Source organism: Drosophila gunungcola, unplaced genomic scaffold (genome assembly GCF_025200985.1).
Source record: "Drosophila gunungcola strain Sukarami unplaced genomic scaffold, Dgunungcola_SK_2 000018F, whole genome shotgun sequence".
Taxonomy (NCBI): Eukaryota; Metazoa; Arthropoda; class Insecta; order Diptera; family Drosophilidae; genus Drosophila; species Drosophila gunungcola.
In genome coordinates this window covers 909,480-930,578 of record NW_026453200.1, presented here as the reverse complement: position 1 = coordinate 930,578, position 21,099 = coordinate 909,480, and the positions used below count along the sequence as shown (strand labels likewise).

The following is a 21,099-nucleotide window of genomic DNA, read 5'->3' as shown; positions in this document are numbered from 1 at the left end:
CAGGACCGCTGAGTATTCTTGGAGAGAAAGGCGTGGTGTTAAGTAGCAACTATAGATTCACAGGTTGCTGACTTCCGCCCCAACGAAGAAGGAGGACCCGGTACTCACCTTTTGAGGTGGGCTTGATCCATACGTCAGCATCGCAGCAGACTTTGTCGCTTGCAAAATATAGTCCGTACCGGGTATTTTCCTGTAGGGCTCGCTGATAATCGTTACGTCCGCCTGGGTATCCCGCAGGGTCTGACAGATCTTGCGCAGCCTCGCTGTCACTTCGCTGGTGGTTTGTTGCTCATAGGGAATCTCCTGCTGCCTGCTATGTGCTACGCTTCTCTTAGCGCTGATGCATACATCCTCTTGTGAGCAGGTCGCTACTTTATGTCCGGGTTGCTCGCACTTTAGTCAGCAGTCTAAAGTCTAGCTTTAGGCTCTTGCACAGAGCCGCTATGTGACCGAACTGCAGGCACTTAAAGCACCTAGGCTTCGAGTGGCTCTCCTTGATCCTGCATACAGTCCATCCCAACTTTATCTTGCTCTTGACAATGACCGCTTGGGACTGCTTTCGCGGCAGCCCAATTGTTGCCGTCTGGGTGTCCCTGAAGGCAGGTCGAAGGCTTCTAACTTTCACTGTGCTCGCCGCTACTGATCCACCAGCGCCTTTGATAGGTCCGTTACCAATGGGTCCAAGTCTCTGACCGCCAGGAATTGCATTCTCAAATCCTCTGATAGGGCTCGCACAGCCGCTGCATCATACAGAACTGTTGCTTAGTCCTGCTTTATCAGCGCCACGCTCTTGTCGCCATCTCTGTCGAGCTCAAGCAGAAGGTTGCCGCTTGCGGCGCGGCGAAACATATGCACGCTCTTGCTCAGATCTTGCAGCTGACCGTCGCTGCGCCTGGTGACAATTGCCAATACCTCGCTGAGGTTTTTCCTTTCGCCTCGACAACTACGGCATCGGGCCGCCGTGTATTGCAGGCTTTCTTTCTTTGCTCGACCCTATTCCACTCGGGGGATTTGTTGGGGTTCGGTTCCGCTGCTGGCGAGTGCCGGTGTTGGACTCTGTGTGTGTGTGTAGACACCGCTGCTCGGTCGCTGCTTGCCGGTTATCGCAGCAGTATAAAAAACAATGAGCAAGTGTTCTGTTGGTGTGTCCTCCGCCTGGAGGCTTCAGTACACGGCTAAGGGACGGGAGCTGCTTGCCAAACCAATTTTTAACTCGGTGGATGTCATTTTGTCGCTGGTGATTTGAAAAACTCTGGAAGTCAGATTTACTCGTAGCTAATCAAGCTCTAAATTTACGGAAATTCGATGGGGAAAGCAACGCGCACTCGCCAACGCACGATGATTTCAAAATAAACTTCATAAAATCTTGTTATGCCATATGTAAACGTGGGGGACAATATATTATATTTGTTCGCAAGAAGTTCCTCTCTAGGTAATAAGTAGCAAACGGGGTGGTTGGTTCCGTGATAAATTTAAATGTTAGGTGGGTTTCCAAGAGAAGCTTGATATCAATGTTATGTATAGTTAGGAACTGAAGAAGTTTAAATTTGTGCTGGGAAACGCCATTAGCATTCCAGAAGCATACCTTTAGGGGAGTCATTTCCTTCGACTTTTGTTTAGTCAGTAATTTCAAATGTAAGTTTTGGTTACGTGTCAGCACTTGCTGCACTACAGAAATTAGCATTAATAAACAACTTCAGCTTTTCCTTGAGAAATCAAAACGGACAACAGCACGTCTGTCAAATATAAACGTGTGTCTAGAGCGTGAGTGTAACTGGGATATTATATTCGATTATATTCCATTATAGATCCGGCAATTCCACATAAACCTGCTTTAAAATGAGTTGACACACCTAATAGTTCTGACTTATAATAATGTTATAATAACATATAATAATAATAATCATTTTTAAGATGAGTTACCAGCACCAAAAATATCTGCAACACTGCAAGCGAATACGGAGAGAGCTAAATCAATCTCTCCAGCATTATTATGCCCAAGCGGCAAAATACAAAATGAGCCATGGGCTGCTCCGTCAACAGATGATCAGAACAGATGTGGCTCGTCAAAACATAAACAAAGTCAACAAGTCAACAATCTTTGATTTTGTTATCGGAAGGGGGATGATGGATGTGCTCTGTGGAAATCGGAGTTTTAGACATTTCAAAATTCCTAACGGCTTTTCAGGGACGGACTTTGTGGAAAGAGGGTTCCGTCAAAAAAACATCGATTAACTAAAATAAGTCTTAAATAAGTCCGTCATAGTCTGTTAAATTTTAACGGCGGACTAACTGTGATATTTTTGGAATGGCAAAACTTAATAAACCTTCCGTTTGACGGATGGTGAATGGTGGATTTATCTCTGTAAAAAGGGGATATTGGACTGTCGTAGCTTACACTGAGTTTAGTAAAGCTATGGTTTTGAAAAAGGATTGGGAGCTTGACGCTTCCACAACAGCGTTTTGCTAAAATTATTAAATGATTCTTATTTGTTACATAATAAGTAATTTTTAGCGTTTTAAAAACTTTTTTGTATGTTGTAATGGTGCACCGAAAAACTGCTTAGCTTCTAGTATTGTTGTAAAAATCAATCATTGGCTTTCGCCCCACCTTTTTAAAGTGCTTTTAATGCCACGGCGACCAATACTGGCTCAGGAAACACCAGAAAACTAATTTTTGGGCTAGACTGTCTATAAAATCCTGTCACCGACAGTAGTAGATAAGTAGAGAATATATAAGTAGCTAAGTAGCTCGATGTTATTCAAATGATACTAAAAAAAAACAAATGTTTTCAGTAATAATAGTTTTTATGAAAAATAGCCTGGCTTGGCTTTGTTGGTTGCCCAACACCAGGAACATGAAGTAAGAAAAGCAAGCCTGCATTTAAATTATTGGCTAAAAAACTTTATTAGTTTCCATTATTTAGCTAGGATGCATTGGCTCACAGGCTTTGATAAAACTAAGACTAATTATTTAGGCTCATGGACCAGGCTCAAAATTTTATTTGAGGGCAGCTTTGTAATGTTAATATAATTTAAAATGTTATTATACTGGTTTACGTTTTTAATTTAAACATTTGCATTGCTTCATTATTGACGCTCCCTCCGCCGACGCCGCCTCCGCCGCCATCGCCGCCGCCGCAACCAACGCCTTCAATTGGGGTATAACCAACCGCTAACGACATATATGTAGGTGCCGAACTTTTTGCGAAGCGCCGCAGAAAGGCCGACAATTGGATAGTCGATGAGACCCATGCAGGCACTCAAAATCATCCGTCTGGTATTCCAGATTATCAGCAGTATCATCAAAAGCCGGCAATTTCACCAAACATTTTGCCCGCATATTCTGACGCGGGTAAACATCGAGTACAATTGAATATACATCAAAATCAGTTAATAGAGAAGTATTCAAAGCCCGGACTCCAGGTTGTTCAGTCTCCTTGGGAAGCAGCTCTACAAACTGGTTCAGCAAGCTCTGCGTTTTTGGAGGATAACAAAGGTCAATGTTTTTCGCCAACCGTGTCACCAACTCCGTATTTCCATGGCGGTAATATCGATTTAAGGGATGCTGTGGAGTCTACGCATAATAATGCTCAGAATCAATATACAAATGTATGCTTTATCCAATTGTTGTACAAAACTAACAGTTTCTTCTCACAGGATAATGCTTCTTCACCGCAATCAACCAACGTACGCTCGAACCCGCAAAGAGATCTTGCTTATACACCATGCGTTGCCCAGGGCTGGGGAGGTCGTAATGTGGAACTACCTAAAGGTTAGTATCGAGCTCATTGACCAGTTCATATTGATTATTTACAAACTCTATAAATATCTCTATAAATATATAATCTATTCAAACAGCTCTTAAAGTGCCCTGGCTTTAAACTTGTCTACAACTATTCGATTAAGGGAATAATGTATTGATTAATGAACAATGATGGCTTAATTAGAATATAAGTCCTTCACTATCATTAAAAAATATAGGCTATATATACGGGTTAAAAGCGATTTTTCAACAAAATATAGCTATATACTAGTATGTAGTACAAGGACATTATTCAAGGTATTGGCCACCGTTTGATTTGGCATTCTTTGATTTTTTGATTTGGCAAAAGAACTCTTTATATTTTGAGATCAAGAACACATAAAGACAATTTTGAATACCTTGATCTGTAGTAAAGCCTTTTCCGGTAAGGAATCATCAGCAACGCTCTAAAAAAATGGTAATAAGAAGGGGCAATGTCTAAGCTAACTGCGGATGAGTTCCAACTTTATAAAACTTAACTTTAATACTTTAAACTTTTATGAAAAACAGTGGCAAACTGACTTGTATGAATCCTGCTGCCTTACACGTTCGGAATTTTTTGATTGAGACACTTGAAACTTTCGTAATTAATTATTATGTGTACGCCAATTTCCGATCTGAGCTAACAATCTTGCGAGTATTTCGCCCACAGTTTTATCGCCTTTTTTCTTCAGAGTTTGTTTTTTGCCTTTAGCGTACATGTCCGCCTACCTCCCGCTACCGGGCGTGCAATGTGGAACACGCTCTGTGAAAGGCGCAGGAAGGCAAGCGCCGATTCGGTATTTTAGTGTTAAAGGTGGCGTCGAGTTGGTATTTAATTGTCGGATCATGTTTTGTAGTTTGCCTTGGCTTACTGGCTTTTTGGCTTATTGAAGGGGGTCTTCTACTCTCAAGGCTAGAAAATGAGTGGATAAGTTTTTTCATTATTTCAAGATACAGTGTTTTTGACTTGTACATTTTGTTTTTAAAATTGAAAAAAATTCGACTACGTTTTCCACAGGCAGATTTTTTTAAAATTGCAATTAGCAAAAGTTATGCAACTACGGAAATCGGACTAGTTCTTTTACAAAAAGTCTTACTCGGCAGCTCAAAAACACAACTTTCGTGAAAACACATTTAAAGGTAAATTAAGAAAAATCGATTTTTACAAGGCACCTTGGAACACTCTCTGTGAACGACGCTAAAGATAATTTAATTTGGTGTCCCCTTTTTTGTATGGGCCGACCGTGTGCATTCTTTGAAACATCTAAATGTCGATTTATTTGCGTTTATGCTTAAAGACATTCAAGCTATGATGATTCTAAGCTTAATTATTCGATCGATTCTATGGAAGCAATACGATATCCTTTTCTGATTTGAATAAAATTAAAAGCGTAATTCTGAAATATTTAACCATTACTAAAACTAAACAAGAAAGGAAGCAAACTTTGGAAAGCCGAAGATCATATACCCTAGCAGCTATTGCAATAAAAAAATATTCTTGAAAACATTAAAATTATGATATACTTGCGTATAAAAACCTTGAGGTTATGATGATTTGCAGCTCAATTATTCGATAGTTCCTATGCCAGCTATATCGGTTTACGATGTTAATAAAATTTAAATCGTAATTCTGAACTGTTAAATTATTAAAAAGTCAAAAAGAATTAAAAAAAAATTTCAAAATAGAAAAGTTACATTAAAAAAATTTTTTTTTTATAACATTTAATTTTTTTTTATTGCCGTGGGAACTATATGCTATAGTCGTCCCATCCGGAAATAGAAAGACAACTTTTGGGAAAGTTTCATGCAGATTTAAAACTGAGAGACTAGTTTGCGTAGTAACGGACGGACAGACGGACATGGCTAGATCGACTCGCCTAGTGATGCTGATCAAGAATATATATACTTTATAGGGTCGAAAACATCTTCTTCACTGCGTTGTAAACTTTTGACTGAAAATATAATACCCTCTGTAAGAGCTACCAAAAAAAAAAAAAATACTGCTAAAATATAATTTCTTGAGTTATTTCAAAATTGTTTCATAAATACTAAGCCCGGAACAAATTTGGGAAAAAGTAATATCGAAGAATTTCTAGTTTTTGCAAGTACTTTCAGCAACGGTTTTAAAAAACTGGTTCAAATTGTGGCAGTAAAAATGTTGCACAGTGTTGTCTTATATTTATTTAGAATTTTGTGTCATTTTTATTACTCTTAAGATTATTAAAGATTTTAACAATATGTTAAAATATCGATTCTAAAAACTTCTAACTAGGCTGTTTTTTCATTCCTTGAATAGAACTGATGTTTTTATGTTATAAGTGGTTGTATTTATATATATTATATTTGAATTTTTAAAGTATTCGATTAACAATCGTCATAAAAATCCTACATAACCTTTTTTGCATACATTAAACGTAAAATTCAACAAGCCCCACCGCCAATGTTTGTTTTTGTTTTTACTTAAGTTTTAAAGAACTTTCTGCCCATAAAAGAATATTTTTAAGCGTTTTTTCTTGGGATCCGGTCCCGTTATAACTCTTGTTACAATTTTACTTTGGTTTATTTAGTAATTCGAATATTTCAGAGTCTCATTCCCAATATGGCAGAGCAGATGACAGTATCAATAGCTGTATTCATTTATTACATGAAAATAACCTGACCACGAATTTTGCTGTTGATGTACAGAATCGATTACATGAACTTGAAAAATTTCAAAATTACTTCTTAAGACACAAATGTCTTGATATAGAAATGCTACGAAATAAAGAAGATTCTGGCGATTCTTTTCGATACGCTTATCAAAACCCTAGCGATTTTACGCCAAATCCCGAATTTGAAATATTTAAAAATGAAGACCAAAGTGTCAAAAGGGAAACTGATGAAAAAGTTAATGTTCGTGAGTTAATACAATCCTTTGAGCAACAGAATACAACGGAATTCAACCAGGTCGGACAAGCCACAACACCTATAGAAAACAATGAAGGCAAGGTTAAAATGTTTGTAAATGTTTCTGTGTCAATATACATGTTTAAAATCGGTTGATTCTGACAGAAATGGTTTTTGGAATATTGCATGTTAAAGAACAAAGAAAAATTGTCGTTCTATAACAACTATTTTCATTTTTGTATTTTATTAAGAAACAGAGAGTAGAAACAGGACTATTATCTATGTGGCCATAATATTAAATTGATACACAATATCTGTGCCAGTCTGTACCATCTCAAAATGTTACGTTTTAAAATTGAATAAAAAATCTTTATTAAATTAATTTTTTTGTCTTTTCTACAATTTTTTACAGGATTATATGTTCCAAAAGAACTATCTCTTTCAAGCTATGCAGCACCCCCAAAACAATATGGAGGACACGAGCAGCCCTTTAACTTACAAAGCTACGAATCTACACGCTCTTTACCGACAGCTAACTTTATTGCTAACGAAAATCCAACTACTGGAAGAAATGAATTTCCATTATCAAAACCGTTAAAATCTGGATTTAGTACATTACCACCAAAGCAGCAGCTTTACGCACCAACTAGCTATCAAAGAAAACCAGTTGGTTCCGAACACATTGCGCCTCAGGTCAACTTTAACCCCACGCCTTTGTCTTTCGACAAATTGGCTAGGTATGAGCAGAATGACAAGAAAAACTTGACTGGTCCAAACCCACATTATCTTAATGTACAACAAAGTTCGTATGTACGCAATACTTCACCAATACCATTTGGAATTGCTTCCAATGAACAGACGTCCCGATCTCCAAGTTCAATTGGCTCCATGGGATCCCCCCACTGTCATCTGCCAACAACTGGACCTTCTAAATGTGGACTATTAACGAGCAGCTCGGCTTCTTCAACGTTGAACCAGGGTCAAACCTTTAACAAATGTGCCAGAGGCTGGGGAGCAACCCAAAACAACCAACAGCCCTATCAAAGTACATACTCCTTACCAGTAGTTGGAAACTTACCATACTCTGACTTTTAAAGGATGTTAAAAACTTTAACGATTTGCGACATATTTACATAAAATTGTAGCAATAATAATATTCACTGTGTTTGTTTTTTTGGTTCTTTTTTTCAAATAATAATGGTACCACATCGAAAATCTATTGCAATTATTTCTATCTGCCTCTATTAAACTATTTACTTAAGAGTGTAAATTCGATTGAAAAATGCATGTACATCATTTGTACATTGTGTGACAATCTGCTGCGATGGTCGCTAAAAGAAAAGAGTATGCATGTACATACTAATACGTTAACAAAATTAATTAGTGTTTTTTGCGTACATACCTCTTCGGCCGAGACAGAGAGGATGTTTAGTGTTAAGTGTGTCTTTAAGCGTGGTTTTATTTCTGGTGTGCAAGTATATGTTTTCTACCAAGATATTTTCTGTTACAAATTACAAATGCCAAGATATTGATTTACACCTAAACAATACGATATACACTAAATATCTGCTGTGCAACATTTAGCCAAACTGGTCAAATTATATCGGCCAGGAAAGCATCGCTAAAAGCAAATAATGTAGAAATTATTTTTATTTATGTTATTTAAAATTGTTAGCCTGCCTCATCAAGTTAAACTAAAAAGAACATTGTTTTTGAGTTTCCCGACTATAAGATACCCGTTACCCGTTATAAACTGACACATTTCAAACAAAAAAGTTCCTCTCAAAACAATCGGAGCTTAGGTGGCGCCATCCATTGAACTGCATATCTAACACTAGATGCAGAGAGCGTGCAGGACCCCCACCACCCGCTAACACTTATTTTGTTCTGTCTCTCTACTTCAGCGTTCACCGGCAGAGCAGCGGCTGATCAGCGGCAGAGCCCGAAACACACACACAGAGTCCAATAGCTAGGGTCTAACGTTTCTCAGAGTGTCGTGCTAGATTTCGTTTGAAAATAAACTTCCGCTACTTAAGAATACCTAGGGCTTGCATTTAAAACCTCAAAACTCTTGCTTTTATAGCTTTCGAGATCTCGACGTTCATTCAGACGGACAGACAGATGGACATGGCTAGATCGACTAGGCTATTGATACTTATCAAAAATATATATACATTATAGGGTCGGAAAGGCTTCCTTCTACCTGTTACATACTTATCAACTTATACATTATAATAAAAGGGTTGTATCCTGGGTGAAAATTAATTCACTTTCATATAAGTAAAAAAAAAAAACTTGTAATAATTTAGAAAAAGCAAGGTCCTAAAAAATTGCTGTTCAGTCTCCCACTAGCGGGTGTAGTCTTTTAAGTCTTCTCCTGTTTATAGGTCGAACTAGTGTCAGGGCTAGTCTATTTGTAAGTGAAAGAAGTCTTAATCTGTAACGGTTTGCTGGGTTAATAAGAGATGTACATACAGAATAAATTTTGAGATCTCGAAAGATGGTCGTGTTAGCCATGCGTCTAAAAATTTTGGCCTGACAAGACTCGATACGCCCCAAAAAAGTATGCCCCAGGAAAAGGTGCGAATTAGTATAGCCTTGAAAATCCGTGCTTTTGCTGTTAACCACTGCCAGGGCGAAGGAGCCACCTCATCTTCAGGGCTTTCTGACGGGTAGCAAGCACAAGCCACCGTTATATGTGGCTTCCAGGTGAGCCGCCTACCCAAAGATAGACCAAGGTATTTAACTGTGGCAGCGTGCTTGAAGAGTACGCAGTCCAGAACAAGTCGATAAGTGTTAAGCCTGTTGAGTGCATGTTAAGACTTGGCAGAATGAACAGCGATATTCCACCGAGAAGCCCATGCTTCAAGTAACGGGTATAAAAACTTATTATTGTAGCGCTAGTCACAGTACTCATAGACAACCACTTAATCTTTGAGGTTACGGACCCGTTCTATGTTAATGAGCAGCTTACTACTCAAAACTACTCCTTTTTTGAGGAAGCGATCCGAGTACTACTGAAACATTATTGTACGTATTATTTGTTAGTGACAACTCCTAGATATGCCCAAATTCCAGTTCCGGTGTTCTCAAAACAAGACCTCATAAGACCTTTTTAGCACATATTTAAGACATCCAGTATAATGACCTTTCTATAGAATATATTGACTTTAAAAACATAGATATGAACAAACTAACAACTGAGTTTTACACACATGAATGGAACACAATCTGTTCCATAACCACAATCGACTCCCAAAAGATTGTAATTTTTCAGGTCAAAATTCGATTAAGAAATAACTACCAAAAAAATACTTGGTCAGTCTTAAAAACACTATGAGTAGGTAAGAAACCTATCACCCATCAACTACACATTAGGGTTGACTACCTCAGTAGCATCTTCCCAGTACCCGATAACGTCATTAACTCGTACCTGAACACAACTATTTTACCCACATGTGATAATAAGTTTGGCTTTATGTGTGTAAAATCAAACGCCACAGGTACAGAATTAATTTCATCTAGCAGTTATACTACCGCAAATATTACGACTCAATTACACATAAGTTTAACTCTGCCATTACAGTTCAGGGAAGCCCTTAACTGTGGAAAACTAAAAAATTATACCAACTCCCAAAGGAATAAATTAATATAGGCATATAGCGATTACTATTTATCCAACAAAACAATTTATTTTTCATCTGGGTTTCGTCCCTTCAGAAGCAGCACAGCAGCCATATTAAAGATCTCTGAGGATATCAGAAGAGATGTCGGCAACAGTCAAGTTACACTGCTAACACTTCTGGATTTTAACAAAGCGTTCAAAACAGTTAACCAGGCAATTCTCTGAATACACAATAAATAAGTAATAATAATATTTGAATGTGAATTAACTAGTTAATAATTAAAGCTGATATTATAAATGTTATTATTTTTGTAATATTTTTATTTCAAATAAGGTTTTTTTTTCCTGTTGGTTAATGTTTTTGTTAAATTTTTAGCTTATATATTAATGATTATTATGTAATTATAATGTTTGATTTTTTAAAAATTGTTTTACTTCGTAAAGATGCTCTCCGGCCGGGGTACAGAGAAAATTGGTTAATCACCAAAACACCGGTATAGAGAGTTCCGTTTAATAGGTGAACGAATAGTTTAAAGGGATCACGCCGAAGGTTTCTATTTACGATAAAAGCGAGTAAACGATGTTGTCAGTGCTGAGTCTTGCTTCGTAGTTGAAAATCCAACGGTCTTGACCTTCGGGCGAAGCCAAGCCGGGAAGGATACTTTGCAGTCGTCTGAGTCTCTTAATTTGCGTCAGAGGTGAAAATCCACCGTACTGGACCTTCGAATCCATTGAGAGAAGTAGCGAATGACGTTAGCGATGTCAGTGTTCCTTTCGATGACACAAAATCCACCGGGCTTGACTTTCGGGCGAGGCCAAGCCGGGCGTCCGAGTCTCCGAGTCGGAAAGGGGTCCAAGCGCAGGTCCAGATACTAAGAGGGAAAGGGAACTAGGAAAAGAAGGAGTGAGGTTATTGAGAAGAACAGGAGGGGTAAAGCTATAGGGCCAAGGTTGTCCACGTTTAAATCCGACAATACTACGCCAACGAGGTTAGAAACTTAACTCTACTAACCTTAGTCTTGGTTTGATTTAAACGACTTGCGTTGATCTTTTCCGAGATCTGGTGACACTGAGACGAGCTTATCATAATTAGACGAATCCTCTGAGCACAGGTATGTAAATTTATCGATGAATTTATTATTGTTACTGTATATACCACATAACATGTTTATATGAGTTCAGCGATCCAAAAATTCATCACCTTGCAAAACACTGGAGTATATATAATTCTTGAATATTTATAATAGTAATTTATTTAATATGACTATAGGAATTACATTTATTTTTTTTATTGAATAGAGCGTGTTCTCTTACAATGGGTCCTTTGGAACACGTTGTGATCTAGAACAAAAAGATAATGAAATATTATTATAACAATTACAATTTTAATAAGGTAATAAGCTAGAAAACTTCGGTAACCCGAAGTGTTTACCTTTGCAGCTATAACAAAAATGTGTTTTTTTATAACTTGAAAATAACGAAGTATGTATTTGTCATAAAGCGATCATTTTGAAGTTAACTGAAACCATGTGGGTTAAATGAAGAAGAAAATGTGAATTTAAATGTCAACATTCCGTGGAACCAAAAAAAAACAGGATAGTTCTGTTATACTAGGAGAGCATCATTTAAACTTAAATCAGATGTGCATGGCGCCTGTGGTTGTTCAACTGAGTATAGTTTAAGGAAAGGTTGGAACGAAAGAGAAGAAAGAGTATGAGAGAGCTGAAAAAAAATATTTTTGTTCCTATTGTTCCCATGTGAGCTTTCGTCCGATTTTGATGAATTTTAAACAGTAATTCTAAAATATTTATATAGTAATAGTATAGTACTATATATAGTATATAAAAAAAATTAAAAAACAGCAAAGTTATAATTTTTTGTATAGTAGTACCTGCATGCAGATAGCTTTAAAACTGAGAGACTACAAACGGACGGACGGACAGACGGACATGGCTAGAACGACTCTCCTAGTGATGCTGATCAAGAATATATATACTTTATAAGGTCGGAAATGTCTCCTTCACTGCGTTGCAAACTTCCAACTGAAATTATAATACCCTCTGCAAGGGTATAAAAACCCTGTTCACGAAAAGTCCATGAAATGTAAATCAATTATTGCAAGTCAAACATGATTATCGCTTTTAGTATTCTTAGTAATATTTTTAAAGATATACCGGCGTATTAAGTAACACCAAATTAATCTGTAAAAAACTAGCTTAAGAGCGGAACCTTGTTTTGGACCAAATTAATTTAATGAGACTTTGAAAACTTACCTTAAGTTAGTCATGTAATTTTACGGAAATATTATTAGTTAGTCATCTCTCTCTTCGATACATTTGCTCTTTAAGACTTGAAATATATAACAACATTTTAACTGATATGATAGTTATCATTGCAGTGTAAGCCCTAATCCCAATGGCAGCACTAGTTTGCATTGCTGCAGGCTGCTCACCTGTAAAAATTCGAAATATTTAGTATAATATCGAAATCAAACTACTTGTATTTTGATTGCATACCGGTTAATACATGAACCCTTACGGAGGCTGGAATAGCTCCATTTGGAACGCAAGTATAGTTTCCAGAATCTCGTAATGAGGCTCGCGTTAGCATCAATCGACTGGTCGTTCCTACGTCAGTTTTTTCCGTTTCCAAACTTATTCCGCCGCGGAGTGAATCAAAATCGACAATTGACGAGCCATGATACCTTTCAACGGATTATAAGGTGTTCGTTAAAAACTTTCTTTCAATAACTTAATTTATTACCAAATGACAGAAGAGGCATGTATGTTCACTGAGCAAGCCAAAGCAATGGTGCTATCACGCTTTACGTGGATTTCCGTGGATCCAAGTATTTTGGCTCGAGCCGCTTTTAAAGGTCATTATTAATTATTTGTTGAAAACTTTTAAATCTTAGAGAAGCTTTACCTTTTGAATCGTAAAACCGCTTTTCCGTTTTTACGTCCCGAAGGTCATTATCAGCTGAAAAATAATTTAAATACCCGTTACTCGTATAGAAAAAAGGATATATTGTAATCGTTGAATAGTATGTAACAGGTAGAAGGATGTGTTTACGACCCTTTCAAGAATGTACGATTTATTGGTCAGGATCAATAGCCGAGTCCATCTAGCCATATCCGACTGTATGAAAAAAGAGATCTCGAAAACTATTAAAGCTAGAGATTTGTTTTTTTTAGTTAGTTTCTAGTGTTGGTTAGTTCGACAGAAGTTTGTTGGCTGAGTAACGGGAATCTAAATGTCGGGAAACTCGAATCTCGTTCTCTCTTTTTCTACCTCTACTTCTTTAAATAATCATTTAAGAATTTTCATTTCATTTCATTTTATTTTTATTTGCCAAAGGTTATTATATTTTGGGATTTCCCTAAACGACTGAATCTCTAAAATTCAACTTGCTTGTTTAGCAACCCAGAGGCTGTGCAAATTTTTGTTGGGTAGTCGCTCCTTTTTTACTCAAATCAAGAAGGCAGCAATGGTTCCAACGTGAAAGTAACCACCAAAAATTTATGCAAATAAATGAATTTATTTTTTGATAATAAACCGAAGAGTTCGTATGGTAGCTTTTCTTAGGATTTACTTAAATTCAAACAAGAGCTAAGAAACACAAAGCTAGGTCAACTGACACCCAATAGCTGTAACGGCTGTTGAATAAACACCGCTTTGAAAATTGGGTCGTTCCCTCAATTGCTGTCGAATTCTCAGAAATTAAGTGATTTTGTAGTTTAGGGAATACTTAAATAATTATACTTCCTTAAAGTAAAAACAAGCAAAAAAACAGGTAAGGCCAAGTACTTGGGCTACAAGGGTTCTTTTAGGTAACATCAGGTGAACCTATGATGCTTTTCAGCTCAATTATTCGATCGTTCCTAAGGCAGCGATAGTAAATCATATTCCAAATTAAATAAAATCTGAACTATCAAATTATTACCCTTGCAGAGGGTATTATAATTTCAGTCGTAAGTTTGCAACGCAGTGAAGGAGACATTTCCGACCTTATAAAGTATGTATATTCTTGATCAGCATCACTAGGAGAGTCGATCTAGCCATGTCCGTCTGTCCGTCCGTCTGGCCGGACGTCTGTCCGTCCGTCTGTCCGTCCGTTTATACGCAAACTAGTCTCTCATTTTTAAAGGTATCTGCATAAAACTTCCCCAAAACTTGTTTTTCTATTGCAGGTATATGTATCGGTAAACAATTTTTACTCTGTTCTAACGTAATAACACTACCCAAGTGTGCCTTGGGCCTAGATGTACCTAGGCTATAAGTTGTAGTATTCTATATTGTGCCGAACGTGCCATTCTGTTATTAATTTTCTTAATTGTATTCTTGTGTACTCACTCATCTATATTTTAAGGGAAAACTTAGTTGTGACATCTGGTTGGCAACTATTACATACAATTGGAACTTTTCGAAATTCCAGTAATCTAAAATCGTCATGCCAACTTTTTTTCAGTAAAAAACTTATGATCTGGGATTTGGTTTACTATGAAATTACTTTGGAGAGTATAGTTTCCTTTTCTGACTAGGATCTCAAGTCGAACGAACCATATTAAATCTTTTAATAATTAGAAAAAACCAATTAACCAGATTTCATTTTATGAATACGTAGGAAAAAAAGTTTATTTTCTTTAAGATATGTACCTGTTATTTCCAACACAATTGCTAAATTTATTTTTGGCTCGGTATTCACTTGACACTCATAGACGCCGCTATCACGTGGTTGAGCGTAATCAATCTTTAAGTCCCAATCCTCACTGCTAGGTGGATGAAGTACAGAAAAACGTTGATCGCCAGTATACGTATAAATGTTTGTTGTAAGAATGTGAAGGTCCCGCTTGCGCATCCACGAAACCTACGAAATTGAAAAAATTTTGAATATAATATTAATATTGTCAGGTTATAGAAAGATGTGTTTGTAAAGGGGGCAAAAATCAATCTGTCAATACGGAGAAATACCAGGAATTAAAGAAATTTAAGCTGTGTATTTTTATATTCTTTCCAGTTGCGAAGAAAATTTCGGAATGCTATAATGGCGTTCCCCGACTATTAGATACCCGTTATTCAGCTCACAAATTTCAAAGCAACAATTCCCCCACAAAAGCTCATTGGATTCCATCATCCGCAAGGGTGCTGGTGACAGCGTCCTGTTGTGATAATATTTTATTTGTATTTGTATTTTATTATAAAATTTCATCCTAACGCTACAAGTTTGGAACTTATAAGTTAATGCGCTAGTCACTAAGAGTTGCAAATATTTAATTGTTACAATATACTTAAAACTAATTTTCATAAAAAATTACCTAAGTCGCCTTCTATTTTTACTTTAATTTACGTAATAGTATTTTTAAGGTGTGTAAATAATTTTATCTTGAATTGCGTGGCACTGCTAATATTTTTAAGATGGTTGGTGAGCTAATTACATGATCGAATAGCATTAATTAAAAATTGTCTTTCGGATGTCAGTGATCTAGGTCTTATGGCCAACTTGAGACTGCCTGCCAGCTCGTTAGCATACCGAAAATGCTCTCCAGAAAATGCTGCAACGAACATACTTGTATCTTTGTCTCTCGCAGTGGCTCAAGCATACACGCACAACAATCGTAGTGCGCATCTCTCTCTCAAACCACTAACCTCACGCAACATCTCTCTCTCATGCTCGCATCGAACTATCCTGACCATTTGGCGAATAGACGGAACAAAGCGTACTAACAAGCAACCGTTAGAGGTGCAGAACAAGAATTGTCTGTTGGTACACGCTTTTGATTTAATCCTTTTACACTGACTACCATAATTTAAGATCCGACATATACGAGTCTCTGCCAAGAACGAACTCGTGCGACGAGTGCAAATAGGTACCTTGGACTTCTCCTTAAATGCGTTTGCCTGAAATAGACAAGCCAAATCGTGTGTCGTTTAACTTTACCGAATATTGCTTTTGGTCCCGTAGCCATACAGGTCCGTTCCACTGCAAATTGAAGTTATTCAGATGGGCAGCCATCAGCCCCTGGACGCCATGCCCCATGGGACTTCCGAAGTTCTGTTCCCAACAAATGTCTTAAGTTGAGCTTTAGCATATAATAGTCAGAACTATTTGTGAGTCCGATGGGGCAAAAACGGTAACAGCGTATAAGTTGGCTCAAATGAAATGCAGCGCAAAGTTCCAGGCGCGGCAGAGATTGGTGTTTTATTGGAGCCCCCTGGTTTTTGCAGTCACTATGTATACAGAAATTAGGCCTTCCTTGCTCACCATCCTGTAGCGCCATTAAGAACTGGGTTTTGTAAGGGGCCATGTGCCCATTGGTAGGTTCCCGCCAACTTTCCGTCGTGGGCATCGGTGGCAGCGGCGCAGTTAAGTTTAAGTGCGCATCAAACCCGCAACCAATTCACCATTCAACCGACGCATCATCAGCGCAACCGGCTAAAACAGTCATAGCCTAATCCATGGCTCCAACATAAACCCTTGGCCCATTGAAAGAAACCATAACCTCTGCTACCAAACGCACACACATAATGTTCGACCGGCTCAGCACAGCTAAGTGTACAAAGAGGCAATCAAACCTTGCAGAACTACCAGGCAAAGGGGGAGTTCGATCAAACCAAGTTCGTCAGCGACACTTTATCCAATTCGGGATTGACTATCTAATGGTAACGTCCAAAAAGTATTTGGCCGGAAGGCGCTCCAGTTCAAAGGCGATTAATCAAAAGCGATAATGTTAAGTAAGTAAATTTTTATCTGTGTAAAAGCAGAAAAGAGAAATAGCATAAAGGAAGAGAACAAAGTGGTGTGGAGGTAAGTGTAAGCTATTTCTAAAACCATTTTTAAAATTTTATGACTCCCAAACAGCTCATAATTGGCCCGAAGAATGCGCTTTAATCGAAGGATAAAAAGAAAATCACTCCCATACTGAGAGCATTAGCTTTGAAAGTCAAAACACAAAAGCGCTTACTCAGCATGTTGTTAGCTGGATTGAAACGATCAGATATCTGAAATGCATTCTCGATCCTACACCTAGTTAGCTTTAAAACTGAGAAACTGGTTTGAGTAGAAACGGAACGACTGATCTTGCTATGTCAATAGATTCATTATATTTCTCTGCGTTAAAAACAAATAATAGAGAATTATATATTGTATTTTAATCAAAAGGCAAGACGCGCAATTTGTAATTATTGATGCTTTCCAAAAACAAACGTAAAAATACGTACAACACGAGCACACAGTAAAAAAATAATGTGCTTGGTACAAATGTAAATCAATAAATAAGTAAATGAAATAAATAAGTATTCATTTTTTGACATTGTTTATATAAACTGAACTTAATTTAAATAGTTGTCTTAATAAATATTCTATATTTTTTTGTCATGGTGATTTTTTTCAGTTGATTACCAAATATGTTTACAAATGACCAACGATTTTAGTGACCCCCATCTTTTTTAACCTTACGCCTTAATAAGAAGCTATATATGCAATGAATGATTTTAATACGTAAACAATTAGTCATCTTGTTATTTAATATTACACTTTGTTGTGAATCAACTATTAGTAATTTCTATATTTATTTAGAATTAAAGATTAAAAGGTTAAATACCTATTTAGGTAAACAAATACTGGTAGCAAGAGTAAGGCACGAAGGGGTTCAAATGCATATGCCAATCGAAAATTATTTGTTTTAAGTTTCTTTTTCACGAATACAATTGTACAATGTTTTTAGTGGCTAACAAGAAATAAACTCTCGGCAAAAGTGAACGGACACTAGGCATTCAAGTTACTATGCAGTCAAGGGCAATCCAATTGTAAATTAAACAAATAATATTTAAGAAAATACTGAGTTGTGATTACTTACAGTGCGGTTTCCTTTATTTTTAACACGACATCTCAAAATTGCGATTTCATCAACGACAGCGGACACATTCCTGGGGCTTATATCGTCGAAGAAAGGTCGATCGGAATTAGTTAGATCTACAAATGGTACAAAACGATATTTGATAAAGTAATAAAAATTATGATTTTAGGAGTTTGCATCTTACCGTTCAGGTTTAAAAATGAAGATGCGCTTATATGGTGAAAGCATATGTTAAAATTCAAGATCAAAATAATAAAAGGCTTGATTTTAACAAGGGAACTATCCGAGTAGGTGGCATTGTTGCCACGAGTCATATTGTATTAATTCATTAGCCTTAAAATAAAAGGCTTTACTTTAACAGCTATTTATAAAATATCAAAGGAATATTTCGCATAATACATGCATTTAGGTTGACACGACAAGCTCATATACCCGCGCACACTTTATAAATTGAGAAGAACTTAATGTTTGGAAACTTAGTTTCGACGCCTTAAATTGGCCTTCAAATGATATTTCCTGAATAAGATAAGCAGTTGAAGTTTTATTTTTAAAAAGCTTTCAGCTCTTTCACTTATGTATTTGGTATCGACAATAATTTTTTCAGCAATGAACTCTTTTCAACCCCTAACGTCTGTTTAACAATATTACAAAGAGCGGGCTTTTTGCAAACTTTCAGATGTCCCGCATCCCCTAAAATATACGCGCATGTCCAATTTCACAAATTTACCCGTACACCCTGTTAACCTGTTAGAGCCCTGTTAAAGAGCTTAAAAACTCTCAGCGGTTCTCTCCACGACTATTTATCACGATGTTTTGCAATTTTAAACAATTGCCGGGAGTAATGTATTTTAGTTAAAACGACTGAAAGCAGAGAAGTTGACATATCTTTGCAATTTACATAAATTTAATTTTAAATTTAATTAGAGCCCTGTTAAAGAGCTTAAAAACTCTCAGCGGTTCTCTCCACGACTATTTATCACGATGTTTTGCAATTTTAAACAATTGCCGGAAGTAATGTATTTTAGTTAAAACGACTGAAAGCAGAGAAGTTGACATATCTTTGCAATTTACATAAATTTAATTTTAAATTTAATTAGAGCCCTGTTAAAGAGCTTAAAAACTCTCAGCGGTTCTCTCCACGACTATTTATCACGATGTTTTGCAATTTTAAACAATTGCCGGGAGTAATGTATTTTAGTTTTAATGACTGAAAGCAGAGAAGTTGACATATCTTTGCAATTTACATGCTTAATTTTGAAGTCAACGACATTTACCCCTACACCCTGTTAACCTGTTAGAGCACTGTTAAAGAGCTTAAAAACTCTCAGCAATTCTCTCCACGACTATTTATCACGATGTTTTGCAATTTTAAACAATTGCCGGAAGTAATGTATTTTAGTTAAAACGACTGAAAGCAGAGAAGTTGACATATCTTTGCAATTTACATAAATTTAATTTTAAATTTAATTAGAGCCCTGTTAAAGAGCTTAAAAACTCTCAGCGGTTCTCTCCACGACTATTTATCACGATGTTTTGCAATTTTAAACAATTGCCGGAAGTAATGTATTTTAGTTTAAACGACTGAAAGCAGAGAAGTTTACATATGTTTGCAATTTACATAAATTTAATTTTAAATTTAATTAGAGCCCTGTTAAAGAGCTTAAAAACTCTCAGCGGTTCTCTCCACGACTATTTATCACGATGTTTTGCAATTTTAAACAATTGCCGGGAGTAATGTATTTTAGTTTTAATGACTGAAAGCAGAGAAGTTAACATATCTTTGCAATTTAAACGCTTAATTTTGAAGTCAACGACTTCTAGATGAATGGTATATCTTAAATGTAAATAAATAGTTTTAATTTGTGAGTAATTTGCCTTTAAATCTAAGTTTGATGACTTTCACTTTCAGCTGGCTATAATTTTTTTGGTTCAAAAAATTGAACCAACAACTTTTTATTTGGGAAACATTTTGTTAACCTAAATACTTAAGTCCTTAGCCAAAAAAATGTAAAACAACTAAGCATACAAATTTACAAATACATATTAAATTGAATTATATGAATTGGTTATATCCTTTATTTCATTTTTAATAAAGTCGTTGGTCGCTGGTATACCTTTTTATATTTTATACTATTATATTTTTATTTACAACTTCTACTTAATTAAATTAAAAATTAACTTTAAATAGAATAAAGTTTAAATTGTGAATAACGGATTAATGCAACTTAAGATTAATTCCCACGATATTGGTTCATTACGAAGAAAGAATAAAGAAAAATATTTTTGAATAAATTAGAAAGCTTAAAATAAGTAAATGATTTTTTGAAGTCACATCTTAACAATGATTGCTCAAATTAAATGTTTAGAGTCCATTTTTACCTTTAAAATCAATGTATATATATTACTTAGCCAAAACAAATTATTGCCTGTATTTAGGAATTTAGGAATTTGACCTCCATTTTAGGCCGGAGATTCTTTAGATTTGTTACCTTAAAACATGGTTTTTTATGTAGTATGCCATGTTTTAGGCAGCAGTTACCTAAAGTACAAATTTTAGGCAATAGAACACAAATTCCTAAAATTTTAGGAAAATATTTTTTCTGGGTTTAGGAGAGTTAGAAAGTATGGTGCAAATCTTCAAGTCACTTCAATTTCACTACTTATTCTGCCGTCCACGCACTCAAAATAAAACTAACCCTTAGAACAAGAAACTTGCCATAAATAAATTTTAATATTAATGGCGTTTCCTTTCTAAAACTTAGGGCTAAAAGCATTAAAAAAAAATTTTACTAAATTGTATAGATATTTCTGAAGAGTAAATCAACTTTCTAAATATTTTAGGTCAAATTTTTATTCTATAAAAATGACAAAATTATAAAAAAATGTGTTTCAATTTTTTTTCAGCATGATTTTATATTTTTTGTATTGTTAAGAGCTTTGCTTTG

General features: G+C 36.1%; 2 protein-coding genes across 10 annotated transcripts in view; one reads left to right on the top strand and one right to left on the bottom strand.

Moving 5' to 3' along the window:
* The window catches only part of LOC128263742 (histone acetyltransferase KAT6B), a 45,998-nt gene extending 38,110 nt beyond the window's left edge, over nt 1–7,888 (top strand). For 3 of the 9 annotated variants that reach the window (XM_052998877.1, XM_052998872.1, XM_052998871.1), the window contains 4 exons: nt 3,194–3,612; nt 3,661–3,775; nt 6,372–6,770; nt 7,086–7,888. In XM_052998877.1, the coding sequence (XP_052854837.1) occupies nt 3,194–3,612; nt 3,661–3,775; nt 6,372–6,770; nt 7,086–7,768 (1,616 nt within the window). In that variant the 3' untranslated portion in view covers nt 7,769–7,888. The remainder of the gene's footprint in view (nt 1–3,193; nt 3,613–3,660; nt 3,776–6,371; nt 6,771–7,085) is intronic. The other 6 variants (XM_052998876.1, XM_052998874.1, XM_052998880.1 and 3 more) reach the window with 3 other exon arrangements.
* A 3,614-nt stretch (nt 7,889–11,502) lies between these two features.
* On the bottom strand, nt 11,503–18,800 carry LOC128263747 (zwei Ig domain protein zig-8). Its single transcript, XM_052998894.1, has 8 exons — nt 18,339–18,800; nt 18,155–18,270; nt 14,955–15,165; nt 13,224–13,277; nt 13,062–13,164; nt 12,815–13,002; nt 12,572–12,750; nt 11,503–11,639 (listed from the first exon to the last, which is right to left on the bottom strand). Exons 1-7 carry the CDS (start codon nt 18,466–18,468, stop codon nt 12,614–12,616), a joined length of 939 nt encoding a protein of 312 aa, XP_052854854.1. The 5' UTR covers nt 18,469–18,800; the 3' UTR covers nt 11,503–11,639; nt 12,572–12,613.
* Nucleotides 18,801–21,099: the final 2,299 nt, after the last annotated feature.

What these genes read in the sequence shown, in the direction of transcription:
- LOC128263747 (XM_052998894.1), bottom strand. Translation starts at nt 18,468, where the DNA reads ATGACTCGTGGCAACAATGCCACCTACTCGGATAGTTCCCTTGTTAAA. An exon ending in AAAATAAAGGAAACCGCACT is followed by an intron (nt 15,166 to 18,154) that starts GTAAGTAATCAC and finishes TCAATTTCGTAG; the next exon opens with GTTTCGTGGATGCGCAAGCG. An exon ending in AATTGTGTTGGAAATAACAG is followed by an intron (nt 13,278 to 14,954) that starts GTACATATCTTA and finishes ATTATTTTTCAG; the next exon opens with CTGATAATGACCTTCGGGAC.